General features: G+C 64.2%; 2 protein-coding genes across 12 annotated transcripts; one reads left to right on the forward strand and one right to left on the reverse strand.

The window, feature by feature from the left end:
- Positions 1-368: 368 nt before the first annotated feature.
- Positions 369-10,777, forward strand: FSCN2 (fascin actin-bundling protein 2, retinal). 2 transcript variants are annotated; one of them, XM_036997691.2, is made up of 4 exons: positions 369-5,674; positions 8,888-9,044; positions 9,278-9,416; positions 9,524-10,777. In XM_036997691.2, exons 1-4 carry the CDS (start codon positions 4,849-4,851, stop codon positions 10,007-10,009), a joined length of 1,608 nt encoding a protein of 535 aa, XP_036853586.2. In that variant the 5' UTR covers positions 369-4,848; the 3' UTR covers positions 10,010-10,777. The 2 variants fall into 2 exon arrangements, with proteins under 2 accessions (XP_036853586.2, XP_017536108.3); XM_017680619.3 differs by having other exon boundaries at positions 372-5,674; positions 9,278-9,399; positions 9,630-10,777.
- On the reverse strand, positions 5,747-25,241 carry FAAP100 (FA core complex associated protein 100). Of its 10 annotated transcripts, none has more exons than XM_073236098.1 (11): positions 22,471-25,241; positions 22,234-22,352; positions 20,470-21,437; positions 19,094-19,241; positions 17,637-18,412; positions 17,387-17,529; positions 17,096-17,173; positions 16,050-16,166; positions 14,081-14,167; positions 13,600-13,688; positions 5,747-7,554 (listed from the first exon to the last, which is right to left on the reverse strand). In XM_073236098.1, exons 1-11 carry the CDS (start codon positions 22,633-22,635, stop codon positions 7,476-7,478), a joined length of 2,769 nt encoding a protein of 922 aa, XP_073092199.1. In that variant the 5' UTR covers positions 22,636-25,241; the 3' UTR covers positions 5,747-7,475. The 10 variants fall into 10 exon arrangements, with proteins under 10 accessions (XP_073092199.1, XP_073092205.1, XP_073092200.1 ...); XM_073236099.1 differs by having other exon boundaries at positions 5,750-7,550; positions 13,600-13,691; XM_036997688.2 differs by having other exon boundaries at positions 5,750-7,554; positions 13,600-13,691.
- Positions 25,242-25,356: the final 115 nt, after the last annotated feature.

Below are 25,356 nucleotides of genomic sequence, written 5' to 3' on the forward strand. Positions count from 1 at the left end.
AAGGCCCTGCACTTCAGGTGTTGAGAGATTGCCTGGTGGTCAGGGCACCTGGGCCTGCTGAGATGGCCTCAGTCCTGTCCTTGGGGTTCCTTTCAGGACTTCAGGCCTTGCTGGAGCCCCAGGTTTTCTGGCAGGGCGCAGAGAACTCTGGTTGCTATCCACCCATCCCCAGGACTTTATGATTTTATAAGAAACCAAAGCCAGGAGATCTCAGCAGCCTTCCACCCTGACAGCACCAAGGGGAGGCTTTACCAGCCTGGCCAACAGTTCTGTGCCTGCAGTGGATGAGGGGAACCAGCACTTCAATGAGCTGCCCTGCTGGACAGGGAGGAGGAGGGGTGAGGACAGGGGGGTGGGGGGCATGGGGGCTGGGGTGGGTGGAGGAGGCCCAGGGCAGGATGATGGGGTGGGAGTGGATTTCCAGGCTGGGCACCCCCAGGATTTGCCTGGCAGCCCAGTGTGAGATGCAGGAGCCACCTCCCCACTCTTCATTCCCACACTGCCCCTGCCCTGCCGCCCTGCCGCCCTGCCGCCCTGCCGAGGGAGGCTGTCACCCTAAACCGCCTGCAGGCCTTCAGTAAACCGACCCGGCTGCCGCCCAGGCCCAGTAAGTGGAACTGCAGGCCACAGAGCTCTGCATAAAAAAGTCATGAGGCAACCAAGCCATGGGCCTGTTTTCAGGAACTGGGCAGCAGGCAAGGCTCTGGGTGTCTGCCAAGCTGGACCCCAGGAGCAGCTGCCAGGCCCAGGAACAGGAAAATCAGGGCCATGGTCTGTGCTCAGCAGCACCCAGGCCAGCAGGGTAGCCCTCAGGTGTGGGGCCAAGGAGCCTGGGGACAGAGCGCAAAGGGAGACCCCAGAAGCCTGGAAGGGGCTGGCCAGCACGGCCTGGCCATGGGAGAGGCAGAGTGCCTGGGCAGGGCGGGACAGGAATGCCAGAGCGGCCACCACCAGCACCTGAGGCTGAGACCAGGGCGTGGGGACGGAGGGCGGGCCCCTGGGGATTTCCTCTGTACAGCGCAATCCCAGCGATGCCCGCTCCTGGGGAGGGCACATCCAGCATGACTCTAGCAGGGGGCCACGGCATGGGTCTGGGGAGGGTGTGGCCTGTGGCGGTCCCTCAGGTGGGGACCTGCCCCTCCTCAGCCTGTACACACCCGGCCTGTGCCAGTCATGCCCCCGCTATCAGCGTTGCCCGGGCTCCTGGTCCGGCGCGCGCGTCAGTCCCCATGGCAGCAGGCGGTGTGCTGGTGGGAGCTGGGTTAGGCTCTTGCATCTGGGGCCAGCAGTCTAGATGTGTGGGACCAGGGCTCCTTTCCCTGGTAGCCCCAGAGAGGCCCAAGTGGGGGCAGGGGAACCCTCCGAGTGGCTAGGCCTTACCGGGCCCCAGTGTCCCAAAAGAAGAAGCTCCTGAGAGCTCCACAATGGACAGCAGGGCCTGGGCGTCTTCAAGGCCCTCTCTGCTCCCGGCCGCAGCGGGACCCTAAGAAGAGCAGGGGGCCAAGGATCAGCCCAGCCTTGTCTGCTGGGGGCTTTAACAGCTGAGGCAATGCCTGCCTTCTGGGCCAGGGGTGCTGCTCACCCAAGTGGCTCCTTGGTGTCCATTGGGACAAAGTGCCCCTCCTCCAGTCAACCATGTTGGAGTTGGTGTGTCAGGTGGCCTGACATCTGTGCCCAGGCCTGGTCCAGGGGTCACAGATGACACACACTGGGTACACACTCCCACCCCCCAGGAGGGGACTGCACCGGACTCAGAGGTGAGTGGGACTCCCAGAGCGCCGCCTGGACAGGCTGCAGTGGCAGGCTGACTCTGGGCTCCGAGTGGTTGGCTGCGATCCCTGTTCCGGCAGGGAGCATGGTCTCAGGGGTTCTGTGAGGGGTGCTCCCTGTTGCCTGAGGACAGTGGGGAATGCCTGGAACCCAGCCTACCACAGACACTAGGCAGTTATGTACACCAGGGCTGTGAGTGGCACCCCTGAAACAGGTTCCCTGGTGCAGGGCACAGCCTGAACACCCTGCTGGGCAACCACAATGGGCTCTGAAGCTGGGGCTAACTCAGCAGGTGCCACGGCTCTTTCTGCCCAGCTCCTATCCACGTGCACCTTCACACATAAATCACGCTCACACATGCACAACACACCCACATGCACACTGCATGTCTGTCTGCAGAAGCTCAGCCTATCATGCAAGAACCAGACCTCCCCCAAACATTCACAGGCACGTACTCACCACCTACTGTGTCCAAAGACTTGTGGAGGATCTGGAGAGGAGCCATGAGCTGGCAGCTGGGCAAGGGCTGTGGGTCCTGAGGGTAGGAATCCGTGCAAACTGCCTCCCTCCCAGGAAGCTCGTGCTGGGGGACCCGCCTCTCCAGGCACGCCTGGGGCCTGAGAGGCCCCCCCTTGGCTCGTACTCCGGGTTACTGCCAGGCAGCCCATCCCACCCCCATCAGTGGCTGTAGGGCCCTGACAGTGAGAGGCCACAGCCACTTCTGCCTCTGCCGCCAAGAGGCTGCCTGGAGCCAGGCCTACTTGGCACCTGGCGCCTGGGCCTCCTCCTGCTGGGCCCTGCCAGCACCCGTCAGCACTGATGAGGATGTCATGCGAATCGGGGCACCCTGGCTCCTTCACAGCCTGGCTGGGAGTTGAGGGTGTGGGTGAGCAGGCGGAGCCCCTGCCTGGGGGAACCATGGGCACAGATGCTGAGCCATTGCGGGAGTGCCCTGGAGTGTCCCTGAAGCCTGGGATGTGCAGAGAGAGAGGCATGGTCCATACCCCCAGACCAAGGAGTTTCCCTGGCATCAGGACTAGGCCTGGGCTCTGGGCACTTGGGGGAGTTTATGGGGGCACCACCATCTCTGGGTAGGGGTGAAACTCCAGACTGCATTTCCTTGCCTCGGGGTGCCTGGCATGAAGGCCTGTCAGCCACACAGCTGGTGCCCCATAAATGTGTAGATCTGAGGTGGATGACGTCAGCCTGCAAGAAGCGCCAAGCCTGGCCCTCCCCTGGCTGACCCATGGCGTAGGGGTTTGTGCGTGGGTCCACCTTCCTGCATCCCACTCCAGCCCAAGCAGGGGCACGGGTGTCCTGGTCTTGCTTGTGTCTGCACGTGCTGGGCGAGGTCACTGCCCACGGCTTGGAGAAGGGACTCCTGAGCCCAGCCACAGTCCCCGACTGGACCCCTGTGCCCGCCTCCGGGGCCCAAGGCACTTCCACTCCGTTGGACCCTCATGGTGTAGGGCCCCATCGTGGCCCCAGGGGGTTGGAGGGGCACTGCCTGGAGCGTGAAGGGCCCAGTCTGGAGGGTCCTTGTGGCTGGAGGTGCCCCAGAGCCCCTGGTCGCAGTCCCCAGGGAGGCCTGAGGTTCACACGCTGGGATGCAGAAGAAGACACCAAGGCTGGGTGGGGCCCAGGATAGGCAGCTCTGGTTCATGTCTGGGCTCCTGGCCCCTGAGGCAGGTGCGGAAAACAGGCAGGCAGGGCTCAGCTGAGTGGGTCCAGGCAGTCCTGGAGACGGCCCCATGGGCCCAGGGGCAAGGTGCAGCCAGCAACCCTACAGCTGGGGCTGGGAGGTCCTGGGGCCAGGGGTGGCCAGCTTCCAGCCTCTCCTAGTCTGCTGGTCTCATCCCTCCGCCGGGAGGGCCTCACACTACACAGCCCCCTGGGCCTCGCCCCAGTGACCCCATAGTTAGGCCACCAACTCAGCGATGTGCGGCCCCAAGTCCACCCAGTGAGGCTGGCTTCACCAGAGCCCACCTGTACAAGGGGGAGCAGCCGTATGTTCCCCGTGGAGCGCCAAGGGCGCAGGGGTCACTCAAAACCCAGCCCTCTGACCCCAGGCCCGATACCTTCCGCCTCCCAGGTGGTCCCAGAGGGCTTCTCTCCCACACTCAGGCTCTTGCACCCCCCCCCCCGCTCCCAAGGGGGGGTGTCACTGTTCCCATCACACAGCTGTGCTCTTGGCCCAAACCAGGGGTCCTTTCCTGGGGACCCACACGGTCAGGCCACTGACCCAGCAGGAATGTGGCAGAATGGCTGCCAGGTGCCACCGTGCTCCCAGGCTTGGGTCTGAGTGCCACAAGGGCCCTGGGCACACCCTACCCACCGCTTCCCAGCCCAGGCCACCCTCATGCAAGTATCAGGCCTGGGGCTACAGGCTATGGCCATGGGGCAGCTGAGAGGGATGGCCATGACTTGGGCTGCTGGTCACTCAGTTTGGAGAGCCTTGCAGCAGGAATCAGAGAAGCAGTAACTGGATCTGGCAGGGGATCCGGCGGCCACTGAGGGTGGAGGAATGTGATCAGGTTGCGGCCTCAGAGTTTTCCACCAGGCAGCTTTTTCTGTCTGGGAAAGGGCTGGGCTGGGCTGATGAGCCAGGCTTCAGGTCTAGGGGCCCTGACATGGGGGGCAAGAAGGACAGAGGCCAAGAGGTGGGGGGACTACAAGACAGGGCCAGAGCCGTGGGTCCGAGCAGCCAGCAGTGAGGACAAGGAGGTGGTTGGCCCCGAGGCAGGCAGCACTCCCCAGCCCTGCAGGCCCCAGGCCCCGGCCCCTGACGCCATCTGTCCAGGAGTGGCTGAAATCCAAGCCGCGGTATAAAAGGCAGCCGCTGTTCCTAAGCCGGCACGGCTCTGATCCGCCCTCCCGCCCGCCCTCTGTGGCCCACTGGCCAGGTAAGAGCTGCCCAGGCCTGCAGCCGCTGGTCAGAGGGCAGCGGGTCCATGACGCCAGCCAGGCCTAGAGGCCAAGGGCCAGCTCAGCTGAGCGGGGCCTCTGTGGGGCCTTGGAGACTGCGAGAGCGCAGGGAGCTCCCTGGGCCCCCCTTGGGAGCCTGGGCAGGCCCTGGAGATGCCTGCCGATGGCCTGCACCCGGTACTGAAGACCCGGTTTGGGCTCATCAACGGTGCTGACCGCTACCTGACAGCTGAGAGCTTCGGCTTCAAGGTCAATGCCTCGGCACCCAGCCTCAAGAGGAAGCAGATGTGGGTGCTGGAGCCGGCCCCGGGGCGGGGCATGGCCATGCTCCTCCGCAGCAGCCATCTGGGCCGCTACCTGTCAGCTGAGGAGGACGGGCGGGTGGTCTGTGAGGTGGAGCAGCCGGGCCGTGACTGCCGCTTCCTGGTCCTACCGCAGCCCGATGGGTGCTGGGTGCTGCAGTCGGAGCCGCACGGCCGCTTCTTCGGTGGCACTGAGGACCGGCTGTCCTGCTTTGCAACGGCCATCTCCCCGGCCGAGCTGTGGGCCGTGCACCTGGCCATCCATCCCCAGGCCCACCTGCTGAGTGTGAGCCGGCAGCGCTACGCACACCTGTGCACACAGGAGGAGGAGATCGCAGCAGACAGCAACGCGCCGTGGGGGGTGGGCGCGCTCATCACCCTCACCTTCCAGAAGCGGCAGTACTGCCTGAGATGCTGCGACAGCCGCTACCTGCGCAGCGACGGCCACCTCGTCTGGGAGCCTGAGGCCCGTGCCTGCTACACGCTCGAGTTCAAGGCGGGCAAGCTGGCCTTCAAGGACTGTGATGGCCGCTACTTGGCGCCGATGGGGCCTGCGGGCACGCTCAGGGCTGGTCGCAACATGCGGCCTGGCAAGGATGAGCTTTTTGACCTGGAGGAGAGTCACCCACAGGTGGTGATGGTGGCTGCCAACCACCGCTATGTGTCGGTGCGGCAAGGTAACCAGCGCGCAGTGGGCCAGCTGCGGTGGGAGGGGGTGGCACAGCAGCATGTGTGGGTGGGATGTGTGTGTGGTGGACCTTGGGTGGGGCCGTGTGGATGGCCGCTAACTTTAGGGCCGGGAGGAAGGGGTCTTTCAGGACAGCCTGGGGATGTCTTGGCTGGGCCCTGGGCTGCTAGGTGGCTACTGAATGCGGGATGGACAGTGCCAGCTGGAGGGGCAGGGGGACAGGCCCTGCTCACACTGGACTGCCCCCCACCCCCGACTGGGGTCAAGGGCAAGGCAAAGAGCCAGAAGGAGCAGTTGGTCCCCTGCCCCCCATGGCCCTGACCAGTGGGAGTCCTTGTCAGGCCCCAAGAGTGGGGTGGGGTGACACCTTTGGGTCTCTCTAGTCTGGGGGGATGCAGGGAGCCGGCAGCCCCTCCCAGGCCTGGGCTTCTTGGTGGGAAGGCACTGTGTCTGCTGGCAGGGGCAGCCTGGCTCCCCCTGCATCTGGGATCGTTGGCCACCTGCCTCATGTGACCAGTGGCCCAGCTCCATGTGATTGCACGCTTGTGGAGTGGACATGCGTGATTCCTTCTTCCCTGAAAGGAAGCTGAGGTTCCAGAGTGACCCAGGGCAGCTAGGCGCCAGCCCCTGGCCAAGCACTAGTCACGGCCCACTGCTCTGACTTGGGCTCCTGGCTCTGTGTACCCAACAGTGGCTGGGCATCCCTGGCCTGGCACACTGCCACCCTGTGCAGGTGGCAGAGGCCCAGCTGTGAGTACCCGGGAGATGCAGCCCTGCTGTGGCTCTGGGGCCCTGCCTGCAGTCAGGTCCTCGGGGCCAGTGCTGTGCGGGAGACAGGCATCCGGAAGGATCTCCTGAGCACTTGCGTGGTGTGCGGCCAGGTCCTGGGGTGTGGTGGAGGGCAGACAGCCCTGGTCCTTTGCAACACAGGCCCCATGGTATAGCCATGCCACTTTCTGGCCTGGACCAAGGTCCCTGTGCTGGAATTTTCAATGAAATTCAGCAATGGTGTGAAAAAGCTTTTCTGTGAGGTCAGTGGAGATGCCGAACAGAAGTATTTCCATGTTCCATGTTCAGGCTGTGAGCAAGATGCATGCTGGTTATGGAAAGAGGTGGTGATGGTGGCAGCTGTGTGGGCCATTTCATTCTCTGGGTCTCTGAGCATCTGACGCTGCCCCTCTGATAAGGGAACCCCCACTAAGGACAGCTCTGCCTCCCACTGTAGAAGCAGGGGAACCTCACGTTCGTGTCTGCTGCCCTTGCAATAAGCCTGGACGCACTCGGCCTGCCTGATACCCAGATGTTGACTTGGTGACCAGCGGCTGGAGGCAGGATGTGGCATCTCAGTCTGGGTGGGGGCATAGGGTCCCTAGATCCCAAGCCACTCAAGTGGCAGGTTCTGCAGGGTGGCTGTGCCTCGGTCCCAGCCATGCTGCAGGCCAGGCAGCACCAGAGCCCCGGTCTCTGGCCTGTGAGCGCCCGCCTCACTGTCTCCCTGTCTGTCTCCGTCAGCCAGTCTGTGGGCTCCCCTGCGCCGGCCACTGGGTGTCACATGCGGTGGTGCTGACGGCGATGTGGCAGGTTGCTGCAGTAACAGGAATGGCCACAAACTGGTTCCAACCATGAGAACACTGATTATCTCATACAAATGGAAATCTGGGGCTGGGCACAGGGCAGAGGCAGGCAGGACATCATCGCCCGCTCAGTGGCATCACAAAGTCCCCTGCTCTTTCCTCCTGCTGGAACCACTCTCCTGGCACAGCTCTGACCTCAGGCTGATGCCCTCATGGTCACAAGAGGGCTGCTGCTGTTCCAGGCCTCACATCCAGACAGGAAAAGGTCCAGAGAAAAGAGGTGCAGTGGCTCTGTCTTTGTAGAAGCAAGAAAATACCTCTCAAAATGCCTGCAGACACACATCCACCACCAAACCAGGCCCTCCCAGGGAGTGGGACCCAGGCTTTTTTACAGGTACTGACCAGGACTCCAGGCCTCTCTGGCCTCTAAGTCAGGGTCCTGGGAGCAGATGGCTGCAAACCGCAGTCCCTGGGCTGCATCCTCTCTGGAGGAGGTGCGTGGGTGACACTGATAGCCCTGGCCTCAGAGATGGCAGGGGCAGGTGCAGCCCCTGCCTCAGGACTGTTGGCCTCACTTCTCCCGGGGGAACTGCAGGGAAGGCGCCCACCCCCTTAGTGCCGCCTCAGTGTCACCCTCCTGGTGAGGCTGTCCACAGCATCCGTGGGTGTGCGATGGGCTGTTTTTGCCGTCTGCCACTCTTTGCAGACCGTCAGCACCCAGAGAGCAACCATCGTGTCTGTTTCTACTGAGTGGGCGGGGCAGCAGGTGCCGTGCTGGTGGGATGGTGGGGCTGGCAGTGAAAACGCCAAGCCGCCTTTGCCTCTGAGCAGTGACCGTGTCAGAGGGACAGCCTTGGCCCCGGGGGCTTTGGAGGAGCAGCCTGTGGGAGCTGGTGAAGGGTGACCAGCCCATCCTCTTCAGTAGGGGCCTGCCTGCTGTTGCCCTTTTTTCCTGGGGGAAGGTAGACAGCACCTGCTCCCTGGCTGGACATGCAGGAGCCTGGCCTCCTGGGGAAGTCTGTGATCTGCCACATCACTGGGAGGGGCAGCTGACATGGGAACGGGCATGTTTTATGGGAAGACGCTAGGGAGGCTCTATGCCTGACCATGGCACTGGGCATGGAGGCCCTGGGAATGCCACCCCAGAACTCCAGCTGAGCCCGCATAGCCCAGGGCGCCTCCCTCAGGGCTCCTGGGACACCATGCACATGAGAGGGGGGTGGGGGCTTCAGCTCAGTACGCAGAAGTGGACCCAGGGCCCAGCTGTGTCCACCCAGAGGCTTAGGGCCAGTTATAAATAGAGGATGGCATGAGTCTCGGTCAAGGGAGCAGGAACAGGCGGATTACCTGATGATGAGCAGAGACAGGGGATGTGCTGCCACAGCCCGGCCAGAGCTGGGCCGTGACCTCCAGGGAGCAGTGCGTGGGGGTCTGCTGTGCACCCACATGGCCCTGGGGGCAGAGCTCCCAGACTCTCTGAGAAGTGCCTTCCAAATCTTCTCATTTCCAGAGGGCTCTAGATGAGACCCCCTCTGGCCTCAGGGTTGCTCCAAGAGCATGCCCCCACCCTCTGCTCCTGACCCCCCACCCAGGGAGAGGCGTGAGGGGCTCCCCACATCTCCCTCCAGGGATCAATGTCTCGGCCAACCAAGATGAAGAACTGGATCATGAGACGTTCCTGATGCAGACCGACCGGGAAACAAAGAAGTGTACCTTCTACTCCAGCACCGGGGGCTACTGGACCCTGGTCACCCACGGGGGCATCCAGGCCATGGCCACCCAAGTGTGAGCACACCACCCCTTCCGCCCTAGCCCCCTCACCACCACCACCGGCTCCACAGGGCCCACCGGACCACCCAGCCAGGGAGGGAGGAGCCCCCTGGGGTGGGGAGCAGCCCTTCATGGTGCTGGGTGCCTTGGTAGGAGGCAGGCGCCTCTCCCTTCCCCAGGGGTGGGGGAGCCCGGCCCTGAGCCCCCACGTCCTGCTGCTCTGAGGGGACACTGCCCTGCCCTTCCAGGTCCACCAACACCATGTTTGAGGTGGAGTGGCGCGGCCGGCGGGTGGCCCTCAAGGCCAGCAACGGGCGCTACGTGTGCATGAAGAAGAACGGGCAGCTGGCAGCGGTCAGCGATTCGGTCGGTGAGCACCCCCCTCCCGTCCTGGCTCGGAGGCCCGGCCTCCACCGAGGGCCGCTGCCCAACGCCCGCCAGACACTCTGGTCAGGACGCTCGCCCAGACGTGAGGCGGCGGTGGGATGCCCGAGCGCCCTCCCTCCGCGGCACCCTTGGGGCACCGGGGTCCAGTGGCAGGGCCAGACGCCCCTCCGGGGAGCCGTGTAGACGAGCCCCTCAGCCCCGTCTCCCCGCCAGGCGAGGCCGAGGAGTTCACCCTCAAGCTCGTCAACCGGCCCCTCCTGGTGCTGCGCGGCCCGGACGGCTTCGTGTGCCGGCGCCGCGGCTCCAACCAGCTGGACACCAACCGCTCGGTCTACGACGCCTTCCGCCTGAGCTTCCGCGACGGCGCCTACCAGATCCGGGGCGGGGGCCGCGGCGGCGGCTTCTGGAACACCGGCAGCCACGGCCGCGTGCGCAGCGACGGCGAGCGCGCCGAGGACTTCCTCCTGGAGCTGCGCGAGCGCGGCCGCCTGGCCATCCGCGCCCGGAGCGGCAAGTACCTGCGCGGCGGCGCCTCGGGGCTGCTGCGCGCGGACGCGGACGCGCCGGCGGGGGTCGCGCTCTGGGAGTACTGAGCCGTGTCCGCGGCCGGCGGGGTCGCTGCGCGCGCCGGGTGGTCGCGCGGCCCCCCATCCCCCTTGCCAAGGAAGCCCTGGCTCCAGGCGACTGAGCGCCCCACGCCATACTGGGCAGCCCGGGGGCTCCTCTCGTCCTGCCCCCTCCACGCGCTGCCACACGGCTCCTCCCCAGAACCAGGGGGGACCCCCTCCACCGGAGGGAAGACGGACAGAGGTGGGGGGCAGGCTGCTGGGAAGAGCCGGCGCCGTTAGAGGGTCTCTGGGTCTCCTCCATACACTGCCCACCTCCCGGAGGCAGTCCGAGGGCTCCTGGAAGGACCTGATGGAGAAGCGACTCTGTCTCATCCCACGCAGGGCTGCGCAGGGCCGGCCACCAGGGATGGTCCTTCTCGGCCCTTGTACCTGGCTGGCCGTCACCTCCCCCTGCAAGGGGGCTCCAGGCCTCCCACCCCCATGCCAGGTGCGGCTCTCGGGCCAAAGCACTATCTTCTCGTGGGCCTGGCGAGTCCTGCCGGCCCTGCCCCCAGCAGGCCAGCTGTCCCGTGGACGAGATGAATGCTGACAAACCAGCCAGCACCCAGAAACCCTGGCACCCAAGGATCCTGACACAGGCCAACACCTCTCGGATGGGCTGGGTGACCTGGGCCATGGAGGTGGGAGGGGGTGGGAGACGTGCCTCTGGGATTGCCTGGGGGAAGGAGTGGGGACGGGCCCAGGAGAGGCCCAGCACCCAGAGGGCGTCACCCCACGTAGAGCTCCACATCCCTCCTGACGCCTGCAGCTCCTGCCCTGGCCGGAGGCCTGAAGCCTCTGGTGCGTCTGGCAGGTGTAGGCCAACGAGGGCCAGCCGGGACTGGGGTGCTTCAGGAAAGGACAGCAGGGAGAGGGTGCAGGGCGGCTCCAGGGCAGTGGATGCACATGTCTAGGGAGAGGAAGGGGTGTCCTGGGGGCAGGGAGGAGCAACCGGCACCACCCACAGCCACTCTTCAGGGCTCCCGCCTGCCCGATCCCAGCCTCACGACCCTCCCCTGGCCTTAGGGTCAGAGCCAGGACCAGAGCGGCCAAGCGTCAGAGGTGGCTGTCCCAAGTGGTGGCCTGGGCTGCCCCCTGATGGTGATGGGCAGGAGAGGGTTGGGGACCCACTGGCTAGACACTCGCTGCCTGGAACGCGGGCCAGGCCTGAGACTGCAGTGCTTGATGCCCCTCAGCTCCCCTCACTCCACAGGGCAGAGGAGGGTCACCCCTTCGCTGACCTTGGTCAGACAGTGCACATGGCCTTAGACACCTGCTGAGTGGAGCAGTCAGGAGCAGTGGCAAGGAGGGGCCGCTGGGGGGCAGTAAGGGCTCCCCAGCAGCCCAGATTGGGAGACTGGCCTTCATGGCGAAGGGTGACACGCTGGCCAAGGTGGGACAGGGAGAGGCACAGCCAAGGTCAAGGGGACACTGTCCTGCCACCTGGCTGCGCGGAGGTCTGCATCCTGCGGTGCATTTCCCACCGGTGCCCTTGCTCGGTCCCTCTTCCTCTCCAACCTCAGACAGCTCCTCCGCACCCCTTTTGGTTTTATTCTCCTCTTTTTCTGAAGACTGTGACTGCACCCTTAGGCATGGCCGTGAGCCCTGCTCTTGTCACTTCTGCCCCCGCAGGGCTGCCTGCCTGTGCAGCAGCTCCCCCAGCCCCACTTCTGCCGACTCAAAGGTGGCCTGGCACTCACCCCCGGGGCCTTGGGAATGGCCCAGTAGAGGTGGTGGGCTTGCTAGTGGGCTGTCCTGCCTCTGGGCTCGCCGTCGCCTGTCAGGACTTGCACAGTGGGGACTGGGGGAGGCCGAGTGGACCCCCAGGGCCCAGGGGAGTGGTCCTTGTGTTGCTTCCACACACCAAACTGCCCCCTGCATGGCTGGGGTCCCCATGGGAGGGCCCACAGGCACCCGAAGACCCAGGCTGGCAGCTCTGGGCTCCAAGCAGCCGATGCAGCAGGGGCTAATTGGCGGGCAGGGCCTGGGACATGTCACCCTTCTCCCTGCAAGTACAGGCTGGTTCTGGGGGCCCAGGGGGCTGTCCCAGCCACACCATCATCCCTGTGGCACTTAAGGAGGTAACAGGAGGGTGACCTCAGAACAGCTGGTGTCACACCACCCCCACATCGCCTTAGAGACCACCCTGCAACAGCAGAGGCCCAAGGTGAACCCGCCTGTCTGCTCAGAGAAGGCAGCTGTCACGGCTGCTCGCAGCACCTGGGGACTTGGGTGACACTGGGGAGCCGCCTGTCCTCTCCCACCCTGGAGAATTCTCCAGTGTGGGGTCCATGTGGTGATCACCAACTCCCAGACCCCAACTTGGCACCCTTGGGGCCTCTCTGTGGAAGGGGCCTCTATTCTCCCTGGTAGGGACCCTGGAGCCCTCAACAGCCAGATGGGTACAGCTGGCACCGGATCAACACAGTGCTAAGTGCCCTGCTGCCCCCAGGCCACGATGGGTCAGTGTGGGGCTCACCCAAGCAGCGCACAGTCCAGAAAGAGCCCAGGGATCCAGGCAAAGCGGCCACTGACTGCGGCAGGACGGGAGAAAAAGGGAGCTGAGACTAAGGCGGCTTCAGGCAAAGTGTGGCTTCTTGTGGCGGGGGCCTCACTGCTCCCACACACGACAAGAGAGCGCCGTGTGCAAGTCTGCGACAGTGTCACCCTCCCCAAATACTGGGCACCAGTATCACAGCTGGGCCCGGCCACTGCCCAGACTGAGGGGGCGCTGGGGGGTAGCAGCCCGTCCTGGGGGCCTGGAAACGATGCACAGCGCAGCCCTGGCCAGAGGCACCTCGAATGTTCTGGCCACAAGCCACCCTGCGGCCACCGGACACCTGCAGGAGCCCCCAGAATCTTAGTGCTTCTGTCACAGGAACCCTCCCACTAGTGACCCCAGCAGCTGCAGGGAGAGGCAGGGCCACAGCACCCGGAGCTGGACGAGAGGAGAGGCTCTGTGGGTGGCAGCTGGTGCTGTTGGGAAGGGCAGCCCTGCCCAGTGAGGACAGTAACCACAGCAATACACCCTCCTGAGTCCAAAACCCAGAGCCCTTGTCTCCGTGCCCTCTGCAGCCACTTGGGCAACGATGCTCCTGCTCTGGGGTCCAGACCCTGCCTCTGAGTGGAGGGGATGCAGCTGCCCTGGTCCCCAGGTGACTGGGGAAAGTGTGGAGGCCGAGGGCGGCTGCTGGATGGAGAGGGTGGCATGGGCAGAGGACAGGAACCTGGGGCCAGGGCAGCGCCCGGCACTGGCAGCAGGTACTAGCTTGACCACCCTGCAACAACTCCCCTTCTGCCCCACCTCGGAGCACACCCACCCGTCAGGGTGGCCGGGTGGCTGCTCGGGAGCCAGGGCTGTGCCCTGCTGTGAGGCCTGACCTGAAGCTACAACCAGGCCAACATGGCACCCTAGGCGCAGGAGCTGCTGAGCAGCCTCTCGTGTTCGGGTCTCTCTATAAAGCCACGGGGGCATCGCAAGTCCTAAGGGTGCTGGCAGCATGGCCAGACCCCACAGGGCGGGGCCCACTGGCCGTCACAGCAGGGCGAGGCTAGGGCTGCGAAGCTGTGCGTACACCTGCAGGAGCCGCGTGGCAGCAGCACTGGAACGGGCCTCGTCCTCTGCACACAGCTGGTCACGCAGGGTCCGCACCTCCCGAAGCAGCTTCTGGGGGCAGGTGGCAACAGCTCAGGCCCCCCTTCCTGCTGGGCACACCACCAGACTCTTGGGGGACTTTCATCACACACATGCCACTTGGGTGTGGCCTTAACACGGCCTGGCCCTGAAGGCCCTGGGGATGTAGCTGGGCTGAGGGGAGACCAGGCTCTGCTGGTGACAGGAGGTCCTAGCCAGCGGGACAGGCAGGGGAAGGGGGCCAGAGGCACAGCGGCAGCGCCTCTTCTGCCCACCCCTGCCTGCAGTGGGGCTGAGCCCGCAGCCTGACTCCTGGCCATGGGGATGGCACAGCACCACGGGGTTGGCAGACACCTCAGTGTGTGTGCGTGTGTCCCCAGAGACGCCCAGCTAGAGACAGCCCTCTCCCCAAGGGGCCTCACCTCGTGATTGGCCTGGATCTGGTGGAGATACTGCAGGCGGAGGTCAGGCGGGCTGTGGCTCCGGGCGGCCTGCTCCACAACCATTCTCTGGGGGGACGCAAGGGGCAGGTGCTGTAGGGGACACTTCCCACCACCTCGCCCGCCCACACCTCTGCAGCCCCCCGCCGCATCTTGGCCACCCCCCATCCGTGTTGCAGCGCCCTCTGGGGCTGCTGTGTCCGGCCTTCGGGAGGAAGCCCAGCGTGTTCCCAGGGCTCGGATCCAGGCTCCAAGGGGCCAAGGCAGTGAGGCCCCTGCAAGCCTCTGGAGCACAGTGCTGAGAAGCAGTACCAACACCTGAGGGCAGCAGCAAGCGCCAGCCTGGGGCAGATGCCACTCACCTGGCAGGGTCCTGAGAACCGAGCCACCGGAAGGAACAAAAACGGCTCTCCAGGGACCCCCCCTCTACAGAGCGTGGAGCCGGCTGCCGGTGCAGACCGGGACCGGCAGCCCACACGAGGATTCCATCGGTGCTCCGTCAGGGGCCGAACTGGCCCCAAATGCACATGCTCAGGCCCTAGCGCCCAGCACCCAGGCACGTGACTGCATCTAGACACAGGGTCTTTGCAGATGATCAGATGAGGCTGTTTGTGGGAGGGTCATGGGCTGCTATGACTGGTGTCCTTAGGAGAAGCGGTCAGCGCACCCACACACACGGGGACCCAGGGGGGATATGGGAAGATGGCGCCTCTGCACACCGAGGAGGGAGGCCTCAAGGGAACCAGCTCTGCCGGCACCTTGTCCTGGGCTTCCAGCGGCACTCTGTGGTCCTGTCACATGGCACCCTCTTCCTGCAGGAGGTGTGGTCAGCACGCCCCCCCCCCGAAGCTTCACTGTCCACCACCTGGCTGCTGTGCTCAAAGGGGCTGGGGATGGCCACACAGTTGAGGCCAGCAGAAGGGTGATGACAGCCCACCCGGCCTCTCTGGGTGTCCCCTGAGGCAGAGCCCTCCAACCACCCTAATGGCTGGGAAGGCTCAGGACTAGATTCCTGGCAGACATGAGGCCGTGGTCACAGTGGGTTGGTCACAGCACTGTTGAGACGTGACTGCAAGGGTCACAGCGCCCCGTGAGGTGGTCAGAAGGTGGCCCTCCAGCTTCTGGGTGGCTCTGCCCACCTGCTCTGGGCAATGCAGGGCCCTGGCCCCCTCCGTGCACAGGTGACTGGTCTTTGTCAAAGTTGGGACTGCAGGGCCCCTGCTCCTCAAGGTCTAGGCTGGGGCCTGGGCACATAGGCTGGTGCCTGGGCACATGTGCTGATAACAAGTTCCAGGGGGGAGGCTGACAAGAACCACACTTAGGTCATCAAAACTGGTTGGCAGCTGCCACTGTGGACCCGTGAGGGCCGAGCTGCAGTCACAGCAGGTGGGAGGAAGCCGGCTGCCTGACCCCAGGTCAGGGCTCGGACTTCCATTAGGAACACGAGGACGTATGCTCTGACCCTGGACTCGTGGCCACATGCCCTGGAGCAGCCAACCCTGAGCCTGGTGGGTGAAGCCCCAGTGGCTGGCCACCAACTCCCACTTGTTGGCGAAGATGTGGAAGCTCAGACAGGTAGTCACCTTGCCCCAGGACCCACGCCCAGGGCATCTGACCCCGTGGCACCACCTCCACACACAGCCTCTGCCTGGCCAGGTGAGTGCAAAGCCTCAGGATGCCCACGCAGGGAACAGAGGGAACCACCTAGTGGCCACGCGGCCTCACAGTGTGCTGGGGGCTGACGGTACGAGCAGGGCCTCTAGCCCAGAACTAAGTAGCAAAGCTGCCCTGCACCTCCCACTGTCCATAGCTTACCCACACAGCGTGCACACGGGAGTAGAGAGGAGGCACGGGACTGTCTGGCAACCCTGCGCAGGCAGCCGCAGACCACCACGGTCCCGGGTCCCCAGCCCGAAGGCTTCTGAAGCCGACCCAGAATGGACTGACATACCTGCATTCGCTCAATGATGGCATGGTGGGCCTGGCACATGTTGGCCAGAGAGGGACTCTCCACCTGGATCTCCACAGCCTGGACGGGTCCTTCTGGGCAGAGGCTGGTCACCGTCACCTGTAACACACGAGGCTGGCTGCCCACAGCCCCACCGGCCCTGTGGTCCACGTGACCTGCATGAGCCTGTGAGTCCCTGCACACCCCGACCTGGGCTGCCTCCCACCCTGTACATGGGCAAGGCTGGGTGCAGGATGGCACCCAGGCCTCAGCAACCCCCGGCAGCAACCCCATCTGCAGCAGCGGCCAGGCCACGGTCCATCTGCTCACTTGCAAACATGTGTCCAGGAAAGAACCCCAGGAGCCAGACTGTACAGCACACACTCTATGACGAGGGACCACCGCGCTCCTGCTGCCACAGAAACCCCACACCTCGTCCCCAGCCACAGCCCCACCGGGCATCCTAGGGCCTGACAGGGTCAGGGCTTCAAGCAGGGCAACAGGGAGTGGTTTGGGATATCAGGGTGGGCCAGCGCCCTCCAGGTTTCCCGGGGTTCTGTGCACACCCAGCTGAGGGTGAAACGCGATGCAGGCTGGCTGACAACACATGTGGGTAGAGCTCCATGCACAGGACACACAGCAAGACCCTTGGGAGCCTAGGGAGTTTCAGGAAGGATGCCGTCACTGCAGCTCTTCCTTCTGGGACCCGTGGGGTGGGCAGGGGCACGCACAGGGCTGTGAGGACCCTGACTTCCAGGGCCACCACCAGGCCCCAGGATGCCCCAGCCTGGACACAATGGCGTGGCCTGAAAGGGCTGTGGTAGGCGATGGCCAGCTCACCACCCTTGGGGATGCGCATCCCGGAGGCCCGGCTACTCTGCAAGCCTCTGCGGGGACCCTGGGCCCGCTGCCAGGAGGGTCTCGGGAAGGAAAGTGTGTGAGGAGGGGCTGGGAACCGGCAGCCCTGGTTTAGCGGTTTCCTCAGTGGGGTAGGGCACCATACCATAGCACAGCTGAGGCTGTTGTTGGCAACAGCTGCGTCAACATACCGTCACCAAGCAGCGCCAGGCCGGGGCGGGGTGGCTACAGGTCCCAAACTGTGCAGGGTCGGGGGCCCACACGCGACACTGTCAGAGAGGCCGGTCTTCATGGGGCCCTGAGATGCCAGGCCAGCACAGCCTCAGCCCTGCAAAGCCCCCCAGCACAACGGTGCCATGGCCCCAGGAGCAAGCTGGCATCTTCTGGAGGTGGGGTCCAGAGACGCTGCCAGCCCATGGCCCCTCACTCTGAGAACCACTAAGGTCTACTTCCCCAAACAGGAGATCCGATCCCCCACTTGCCTGGCGGACAGTGAGGTGGACGGCAGTGCCGTCTGGGGCCACTCCCTGGACAGAGGACAGTGCTCGGGCCCTCACGGCATCTGCAGCAGCATTCTTAGCGAGAAGCCACTGCAAAGTGGCACAGCACAGGGACAGGGACGAGCCTGGAGGGAAGAGGTGACGGCTGTGCACATGAGGATCCTGGACGAGGGGCGCTGCGTCCACCGCTCTCAGGCCCTGAGCCCAGCACAAAGCCAGCAGGGCCACCAACCTGAGCGATCACGCCCCAGGGCGGCCCTCAGCAGCTCCGCCGACACCTTGATGGCAGCCACTGACGGGGGTAGGTACTTGGCCTGCTGCGATGAGGGTCCTGCTGGCTCGGTGCCTGGCCCAAGGCAGCAAGCTCCCAGGAAGGTGTCCACAGGGTCGCTGGCCGGGCCAAGCAGGCTAGGGGCCTGTGTGCACGGCATAGCCAGGCTGGGGAAACGGAGACACTGCAGCATGTCCACCGTGTGCTCGCTCAGGGGCAGGCACATGCCCTCCTGCTCAGGCAGGATGTCACAGGGGCACTCGTCCCACGAGGGGTCCTTGGAGGAGGGCGACAGGGCGAGGGCCCTGCCCACGACCTCCCTGAGGCTGTAGTAGAGGGCACAGGACACGGTCACAGGGAGGTGGAGAGTGCCGTCCTCGCCAGGGCCCAGGGGCAGGGTCACCTCCTGCCGACCACCAGGGCCGAGCTGGCCCACAGGAACGGTGTAGGTGACAGCTGAGCCGGCTGAGTCCAGGTCCATGGCACAGGAGCTGGTGAGCACCTGGATGCAAAGGGCCCAGCCGTGGCCCAGGCTGTAGCCGCTGTGGTTGTCCAGCTGGCACGTGGCCATCAGCACATCCCGTAGCTGCAGGCGGCTCCAGGTGGTGGTTGTGGTGCATGAGATGGGCCGGGCACCCTCCTGGCCCGACAGCAGGGCACAGCTCACGTTCATGGCTTCATTGAGGCACGTCAGGGCCTTGTTCCTCTGGTCCACCGCCCTCTTCAGTGAGGACACTCTGGAAAGAGCAGACGTGACACCCAAGGGCGGGGTGAGGAGCACGGTGGTGGGTGCCGTGTCCTCCCAGGTGGGAAGGGGCCGGAACCTCATTCCCCCACAAGCCCCAAGGAAGAGCAAGCCCTGCTCGGGAGGGGCCTCCTGGTCCCGCTCGTGCTGCACCTCCAAAGCCGTGCCCAGCCATCAGAGCCAACGTCTCCCCACGCGGCAGGGCCACGGGGCAGAGGCTGGAGCTGGTGCAGCCCCCGCTCACAGGGCCGACCCAGTCCCCGACCACGCTCCCTGACAAGTTTCAAGTTGGCCCTGTTGCTCCTCTGAAGTGCCACTGTGACAGCCCACAGGGCAGCAGGCACGTGGGAATGGCCCTAAGGCATAGGGACGGGGAGCCCACGGACGCATGGGGCCACGGGAAGGCCAGGTGAGGGCTGAGAAGAGCCTGCTTTCTCTCTGAATGGGCCACAAAGGGCTGCCAGCACCTTCCCTGAGTCTCCATGCCCCCTACAGGGGAGACATGGGGTCTGAGATGACAGCAAAGTCCCGTTTGATCTCTGAGGCACCCTGGCCTTTACGCTCAGGGCCTGAGGCAGCATAACGGGCCGGGTCCCGACCAATGCCATCACCCAGGGTGGCAACTCCCAAGGACACGGCCCCAGGCCGCCTGAGCCACAGTCCAGCTGCTCACCTCTCAGAGACGGTGCCAATTCCAGAGAGCAAGTCCTTAATTTTTTGGCCAGCGTTTGCCAAGGTGGGGCAAGGCACCTCTGAGTTCAGGTCCAGGCCGCAGGTCATCAGGCGGCCTTTGGCGGATAGGGCCAGGAGCTTGGTGCCACCTGCAGATGAACCCATGTGGAGTCTGGTCAAAAGGCAAGGAGGGCAAGCTGCAGGGCCCTCTCAGCAAGTGTTGGCAGAAGGCCAGCACCCAGGTGAGCAGGAGACATGGTCATCTCTGAGGAGGCACAGCAGGACCCAAAGGGCCCTGGAGCCAGTGCTGCCCATGCCCACCACACGCACATGTCTTGAAGGGCCCTCCCTGGAAGGGGATGTTGGCATGGGCAGAGGTAGCAGTGCGGTGGTGTCTGGGCACATCACATGTAGATAGGACTATGGAGGGCCAAGGGAGGACCCGCACGGGGCACTACATCAGCCGAAGCAAAGCTGCTCCAAGCTTGTCCAGAGCAGGAAGGCCCACAGCTCCCTGCCCTCGCCCTGCTGGCACTGGCCTCCTGAAGGCCCACCAGCTCTCTTGCGTCTGCCCCTTTTCCCATCCTGGGCTCAGGGAGCCTCCAAAATGGGCATGAGCAGCAGCCACCTGCTTGTCCCTTGAACCCAATACCACTGCAGCCGAGTTCACCCGAGGTGGGGCAGCCAGGACATGGGTCCAGAGCATAGCAGCCCCCTCAGAGACACGCACGTGCCCTGCTGCGGTGACCATGCCCAGGCACGGCCCTCCTCCTCTGTGGTGGAGACAATGGCCTTCTCCCTTCAAAGCATTTCCTTCATGCTGAGCACTGCCCACAGCAGGCCTCGTTACACCCTGGGTGAAACGTCTCCAGGGAATACGCACTGGGAGGAGGGTGGCTTGATCCTCTCTCCCAACCGTGGATGAACATGGCTACAACCCTCCATGCACCGTCTGGGGAAAACACTACCACCAGAGCCTAGGCGCCACCCACCCACCCACGGCACAGGGCAGGCCGCGAGCAGCCACTCAGGAAGCGGTATAGGTGTTTTCTGGCTTCAGGAGAAACGCAAAGGCCAGGCCTGAGCTGATTTGCATGTCCCTAGACTAGCCGCCATGGAAGAGAGATGTTCCTGGCCTGGGTCACCAGAAGTGGACCTTGCCCAGGAGCACACCTCCAGCCCCTAAACCCACACGGGATACGCCCAGCCACGCACTCCCTGGACGTAAGACAAGCGGCAACCACGAGGCTGCGCCAGGTGTACAGAAGGTGGGAGTAAGGCAGGAGCGGACAGGCCAGTTCACAGGGGAGGAGATGCCAGAGAGGAGGTTCCACCCGCCTGAGGCTTTGGTTGCCAGGTTTGGACAGTGGCTCGTACCTTCAGTCGCTCTAGATGACACACAGAGGGTGATGATGCTGCAGATGTTCAAACTGGTCGGACACAGCATAGCTGGCAGGCGTCCTGGGCCCCCACCAGGCTGTGTGGGGTCCCAGGGGGTGCCTCCCCGAGCCAAGTCCACCATGCAGAGGTCTGAGGGGGTGCCGTGGTACATGCGGCTGGGCCCTCCACAAGCAGCACAGAGCACAGGCCCCGGGAGGCGGTACTCCCGCAGCTGGGGCACCAGACTCCCCGCCTCGTCCCAGCTGGCCCTAACAGCCAGTATCCGGCCTTGGTGGCCGAGCACCACCAGGCAGTCAGCGCGCACGTCGTGCACATCCTCCACGTCCTCAGCCAGCGACTCTGTCCTCAAGGCCCCAATGAAGACGACGGGCTCCTCCAGGTGATGGAGGATCTTGGCAAGGGCCTTTGGGTCACCAGGGGCCAACCTGGAGGTGACCAGGGTCTTCAGGACCACACAGCAGATCTGGCCATCTGGGAGACCGCAGAGGACCACAGGTGACTCCAGGAGGGAGGCATCCGCCCCAAAGAGCAGCCCAAAGAGGGCGTCCTCCAGCATGAAGCTCCCAGGGCCCTGTGGGCAGCCTCGCGGTGACACGCAGCAGAGCACTGGAAGGAAGCAGGGTGCCGCAGGCTCCGTGGGGCTCCCAACCAGGGGGGTGCCGGTGGGCAATTCCACCTCGCCTATCTGGCATCCGGGCCTGGGCTCCTCCCCAGGACGAGGACACTCGAACAGCTGCACCTTCCACCGGGCCGGGCCCTGCGCCACGGTGACGAGCATCCCATCAAGCAGAGTGAAAGTACACAGCGTGGCCCCAGGCAGGGCACAGGCGTCGGGGTCCACGGTGACCACAGGACATGGGGGTTCACCGTCCTCACCATCCTCACTGTCCTCATCTTCGTCGTCCCCACCGTCCCCGTCATCCCCACCGTCCTGGCTCATGGACCTTCAGGAACACAGGTTGCTGTCAGAGCGTTCACATACTCTTCACAGCCTGCGCACAGCGCGCTGGGTCTGGGGTCTTCACAGGGAGGCGCCCCAGCCCCTCAGCAGGATGGGGAAGACTTGGCAGGGAGCGGCTGGCCTGCTGCATTGCCTCCCACCTGCCCCAAGGACTGCTCTGCTTGGCACCAGTCACCCTGAGACACACACACAACAGGGTCTGCCCAGGCTTCAACAAACAGGGCTCAGATAGAAAGTTTCTATCAGGGCAGAACTGTCGGACCCAAGGTCTAGTCTGTGACCCGACCTGTTACCTTTTTATGCCTTAAGCAGTACTGAGCAGATACCGACAACTAGGCTCCACAATGGTGGCTGGGAAGGGCCCAGCTCCCCAGTGTAGATTCCTCTGACCACTGACTCGCCGAGACCCACCTCGAAGGGGCGTCACCCCAGAGGAGGAGGGACCCAGCAAGGCCAGAACGGCAGGATTCTACCCCAGGCTGCAGACTCGGCCGCCTGAACCCTGCTTCCTAAGGGCTCTCCATCAAGAACCTGTTCGAAGACGCAGGTGCTGGGGGCCGGCCGTGCCTGCCATTCCCACACGCGCGAGCTGAGAAGCGCTTGTTCTGAACCCGATCCAGGGTCAAGCGGAGCAGGCCACAGAGGTCACGGGGCGGGAGCTTGAGGAGGGCAGAGCACGGTGGCCTCGGGCCAGAGCCAGCGAGGCGCCTGAGGCCGGGTCCGCCTCCTCCACGGGGAGGGTGATGGGTTCTGCCCAAAGCCCGGCGCCCGCTTCTCACCGGCCTGCCTGGTCCAGCGACAAACAGTAGATGCCCCTCCCGGCGCAGAGAATGTACAGAGTCCTGCGAAGGGCCAGGAGCTCCAGGTGCCACACGGGACTCGGAAACTTGTACACCGTCTGCACGGGCAGAAGCAGGCGTCGGGGTGGCGCGAGAAGAGTCAAGTTTTAACACGAAAGCGCCGGCCCGGGAAAGCAACCTTCCCTCCCCGCACCCGGGCCCCCGCCCGGCGCTCACGGTCAGCCGCCTGGCCTCCTGGTCGTAGACGTGGACGAGCTCGCTCCCGGTGGACAGGAAGATCTCCGCCCCGTGGCACAGCACGCGGGCCTTGCCCGCCGCCAGGCCCCTGAGCGGGCAGCGGAAGCGCGCCAAGTAGTCTACCCGCGGCGCGAGGCTGGCCATCCTGCAGCCCGCGGCTCGGGGGCGGGGCGGGGGTGCTTTCCGGCTGCCCACGTCGAGGCGCGGCCCCCGCCGTAAAGCGGCGCGGAGCCGTCGGGACCGGAAGGGGCCGGGCCGGGCTCAGGGTCCTGGGCCCCCGCGCGCGGGCTGCGACCAAGCTGGTGGACACAGCGCGGCTTAGCAACGCGCCCACGCGTTTAAAGGCAGACGCGGGAACCCCAGGGCTGCCGCCTTCGGGGTCCCCGCTGACTGCCCATGAAAAGTCTTCAGGGTTTGGGGAACGGCTGCACTCCGCTCAGGGCCCGGGAGAGCAGATCTTCTCCCTCCGCGCTGCGGGGCCGCTCTGCGCCCAGGGGTTTGGGCGAACATGAGCAGAAGTACCCCTTCCCCCCATGCCTGAACACGAGCTCCCTTGGGAGTGTTGGCTTGACTGGACAATGGGGCTGGGCGCAGAAAAATGGGGGTGGAGTGTGAAGACCGGCTGGTCCTGCAGGAGAGGGGCTCAGCCTGGGGGTGAGGGAGAAGCCGGGACAAGACACCTCTCCCCTCCCCCTCTGCATAGCCTCCAGGGCTGTGGAGCGAGGTGCTGACCGAAGAGGGGCCAAGAGCTCTCTTCAGGATTAGGGACTTTGTGATCTAGATGGTCCCTAAAAGCCGGTGGGAAAATCTCCAAGGCAAGACACCCCTAAGCAGGAGAGGCATCTGGGGGGCGTGGCCAGGCAGGGCATGTTGAAGAGGCCCAGCTGCCAAACGTTTGCTGGGCGTGGAAGCTAAGCCGATTCCATAGAAGCTGGTGTGCCTGCCCCCCCCCCCCACACACACACAGAATCACTAGCACAAGTTCTAGTCGTCTTGTTGGGGCTGAGGTGGGCCCTACACCAGGCCAGCGGCTATTCTAGCTTCCAGTGCTAGGATGGACACATGACTGGCGTTTGCAGTCTGCTCTGTGCCTCTTCTGCTCCCAGGCAGTCTGGGCTGGAAATGCTGTCCTGGGTGCGGGGACAAGAGGGAGACCAACACCCACTTGGGCTTCAGAATTAGAAAGTGAGGACATGCTCCCTCCAAGTGACTGTCTCTCCCAGTAACAAGCCCTCGTGAGCCACTGGCTCACGCAAGTCCCCACCCAGTCTGTTTCCTAACGCTGGAGGAGCTACGCCAGGAACGTCCTGTGGAAAATGACTGGGGAAGTGGATCTGGGAGGTGGTAGGCTGAGCTGCACAGGGCTCAGCTCTGCTGGTCAGCCCTGACTGGACAGGCCGACTGCAGGCGCTGCCAACGGGTCACCCCTCTGTCCTCCTCCCTTTGCTCAGGCGTGATGCGGGTTGCGATCCTGACCGCAAGCCTAGGAAAGCCCCACACTGTGATGGCGACTGCTGATCACATGGACTCGCGAGGCACAGAGGGAGCTTTGGAGTGCTGGTCCCTGGAGGTTTTCAGACACGAGCAAAGGGCTGAAGGCCAGCCCACAGGGCTAAGGGGTGACATGGAGCAAGGGGGTCTCTGGTATGTTCGTGCGAGGTGCACACTCCTGGCAGGAAGCCTGCAAGAGAGCAGAGCACGTGGCCAAGTCAGCAGCAGCAGCATCTTTCTAAGGTAAACTCACACCTCCAGAAAGGAGGGAAATCCTGGCGTGCAGGGTGCCGTTCACAGGCAGCAGGAGTTGCTGCATGGCAGGCAGGAGCCCAGGGCTGTTTCCCAGCCACGCGCTCCATTTGCTTCATTTCCTGGGTAGCGGGGAGCAACCCAACCTCTCCGCTTCTGAGAACCAAGTCAGCAGCTGGACAACCCAGAACTGGGAGCTGTGGCTGTTGAGAACAGTCATCTCAGGGACAGGACTGCAGGCCCGGCTAAGGGCCCCACCTGGAGCCCAGAGCCAGGCCAGACTGTGGACAGTCAGACATCCACAGGGGGTCTGTTTTAGATGCTTGTTCAGGGAGCAACGAGTCCCCAGAGGATGATGCAGTCCTGAAAGGTGCAGACTGGCCAGCAGCCATATCAGAAGGTGGCTCCTGGCTGTCACCTGATGGGGCAATTCAGGCAGACAGCCTGTTACCTCCAGACTTCGTTCCCCTGAACCTGTGCTGTCTGGGGAACTCCAGACTTCCTCCTTCAACTACTGCCTGGCTACATGGACCTGTCCCCCACACAGAGGCCCAGGAGCAGCCACCTGGCTGGCAGGTGGAAAGACACAGGAAAGGAACCTGAGGGAGGCCGGGCACACCTTGTTCCTCCTCTATCCAGATGCTACACGGGAAGTCCAGGGCAGAGGGGCCGGACAGGGGGTGGGGTCTCTACCCTTCAATGGCCCAAACCTGTCAGTGGAGGGCAGTGATGTGCAGAGGAAGTTGTCAAGTCACTGGACTGAGGCTTGGCACCGGGAGAGGCCTCGGCCAGGAAATGACAAGACAGGTGCTCAGCAGGACCTTTGTATGTAGGACAGGAGTCCGGATGATGCTAATGCAAACCCAGCTCATGCGCACCTGCCAGCCCCAGTGGGGCAGCCGACCGTGCTCACCTGACAGAAACGTACTCAGTCACCCCCCAGGGGTCACAGTGCCTTGGTGGCATGAGGCTGTGTCCACGTTAGGGCAGGTGGGGCTGGGGCCCCCTGCCCTGTGCAAGGTGAGGTGGCTGAGCTGTCTGAGCCCTCTGGCAAGACAGCCGCCATGCCCTTATGTTGAGCTCTGCGTCTCTTTGGCCAATATTATGAAGTACATTACTGAA

The sequence above is a fragment of the Manis javanica genome, chromosome 4, assembly GCF_040802235.1.
Source record: "Manis javanica isolate MJ-LG chromosome 4, MJ_LKY, whole genome shotgun sequence".
NCBI classification, from domain to species: Eukaryota; Metazoa; Chordata; class Mammalia; order Pholidota; family Manidae; genus Manis; species Manis javanica.

What these genes read in the sequence shown, in the direction of transcription:
- FSCN2 (XM_036997691.2), top strand. Translation starts at nt 4,849, where the DNA reads ATGCCTGCCGATGGCCTGCACCCGGTACTGAAGACCCGGTTTGGGCTC. An exon ending in CTATGTGTCGGTGCGGCAAG is followed by an intron (nt 5,675 to 8,887) that starts GTAACCAGCGCG and finishes ATCTCCCTCCAG; the next exon opens with GGATCAATGTCTCGGCCAAC. An exon ending in TCGGTGAGCACCCCCCTCCC is followed by an intron (nt 9,417 to 9,523) that starts GTCCTGGCTCGG and finishes GGGATGCCCGAG; the next exon opens with CGCCCTCCCTCCGCGGCACC.
- FAAP100 (XM_036997688.2), bottom strand. Translation starts at nt 22,635, where the DNA reads ATGGCCAGCCTCGCGCCGCGGGTAGACTACTTGGCGCGCTTCCGCTGC. An exon ending in ATTGGCACCGTCTCTGAGAG is followed by an intron (nt 18,413 to 19,093) that starts GTGAGCAGCTGG and finishes TGCTCTTTCCAG; the next exon opens with AGTGTCCTCACTGAAGAGGG. An exon ending in CCTGGCGCTGCTTGGTGACG is followed by an intron (nt 16,167 to 17,095) that starts GTATGTTGACGC and finishes CGTGTGTTACAG; the next exon opens with GTGACGGTGACCAGCCTCTG.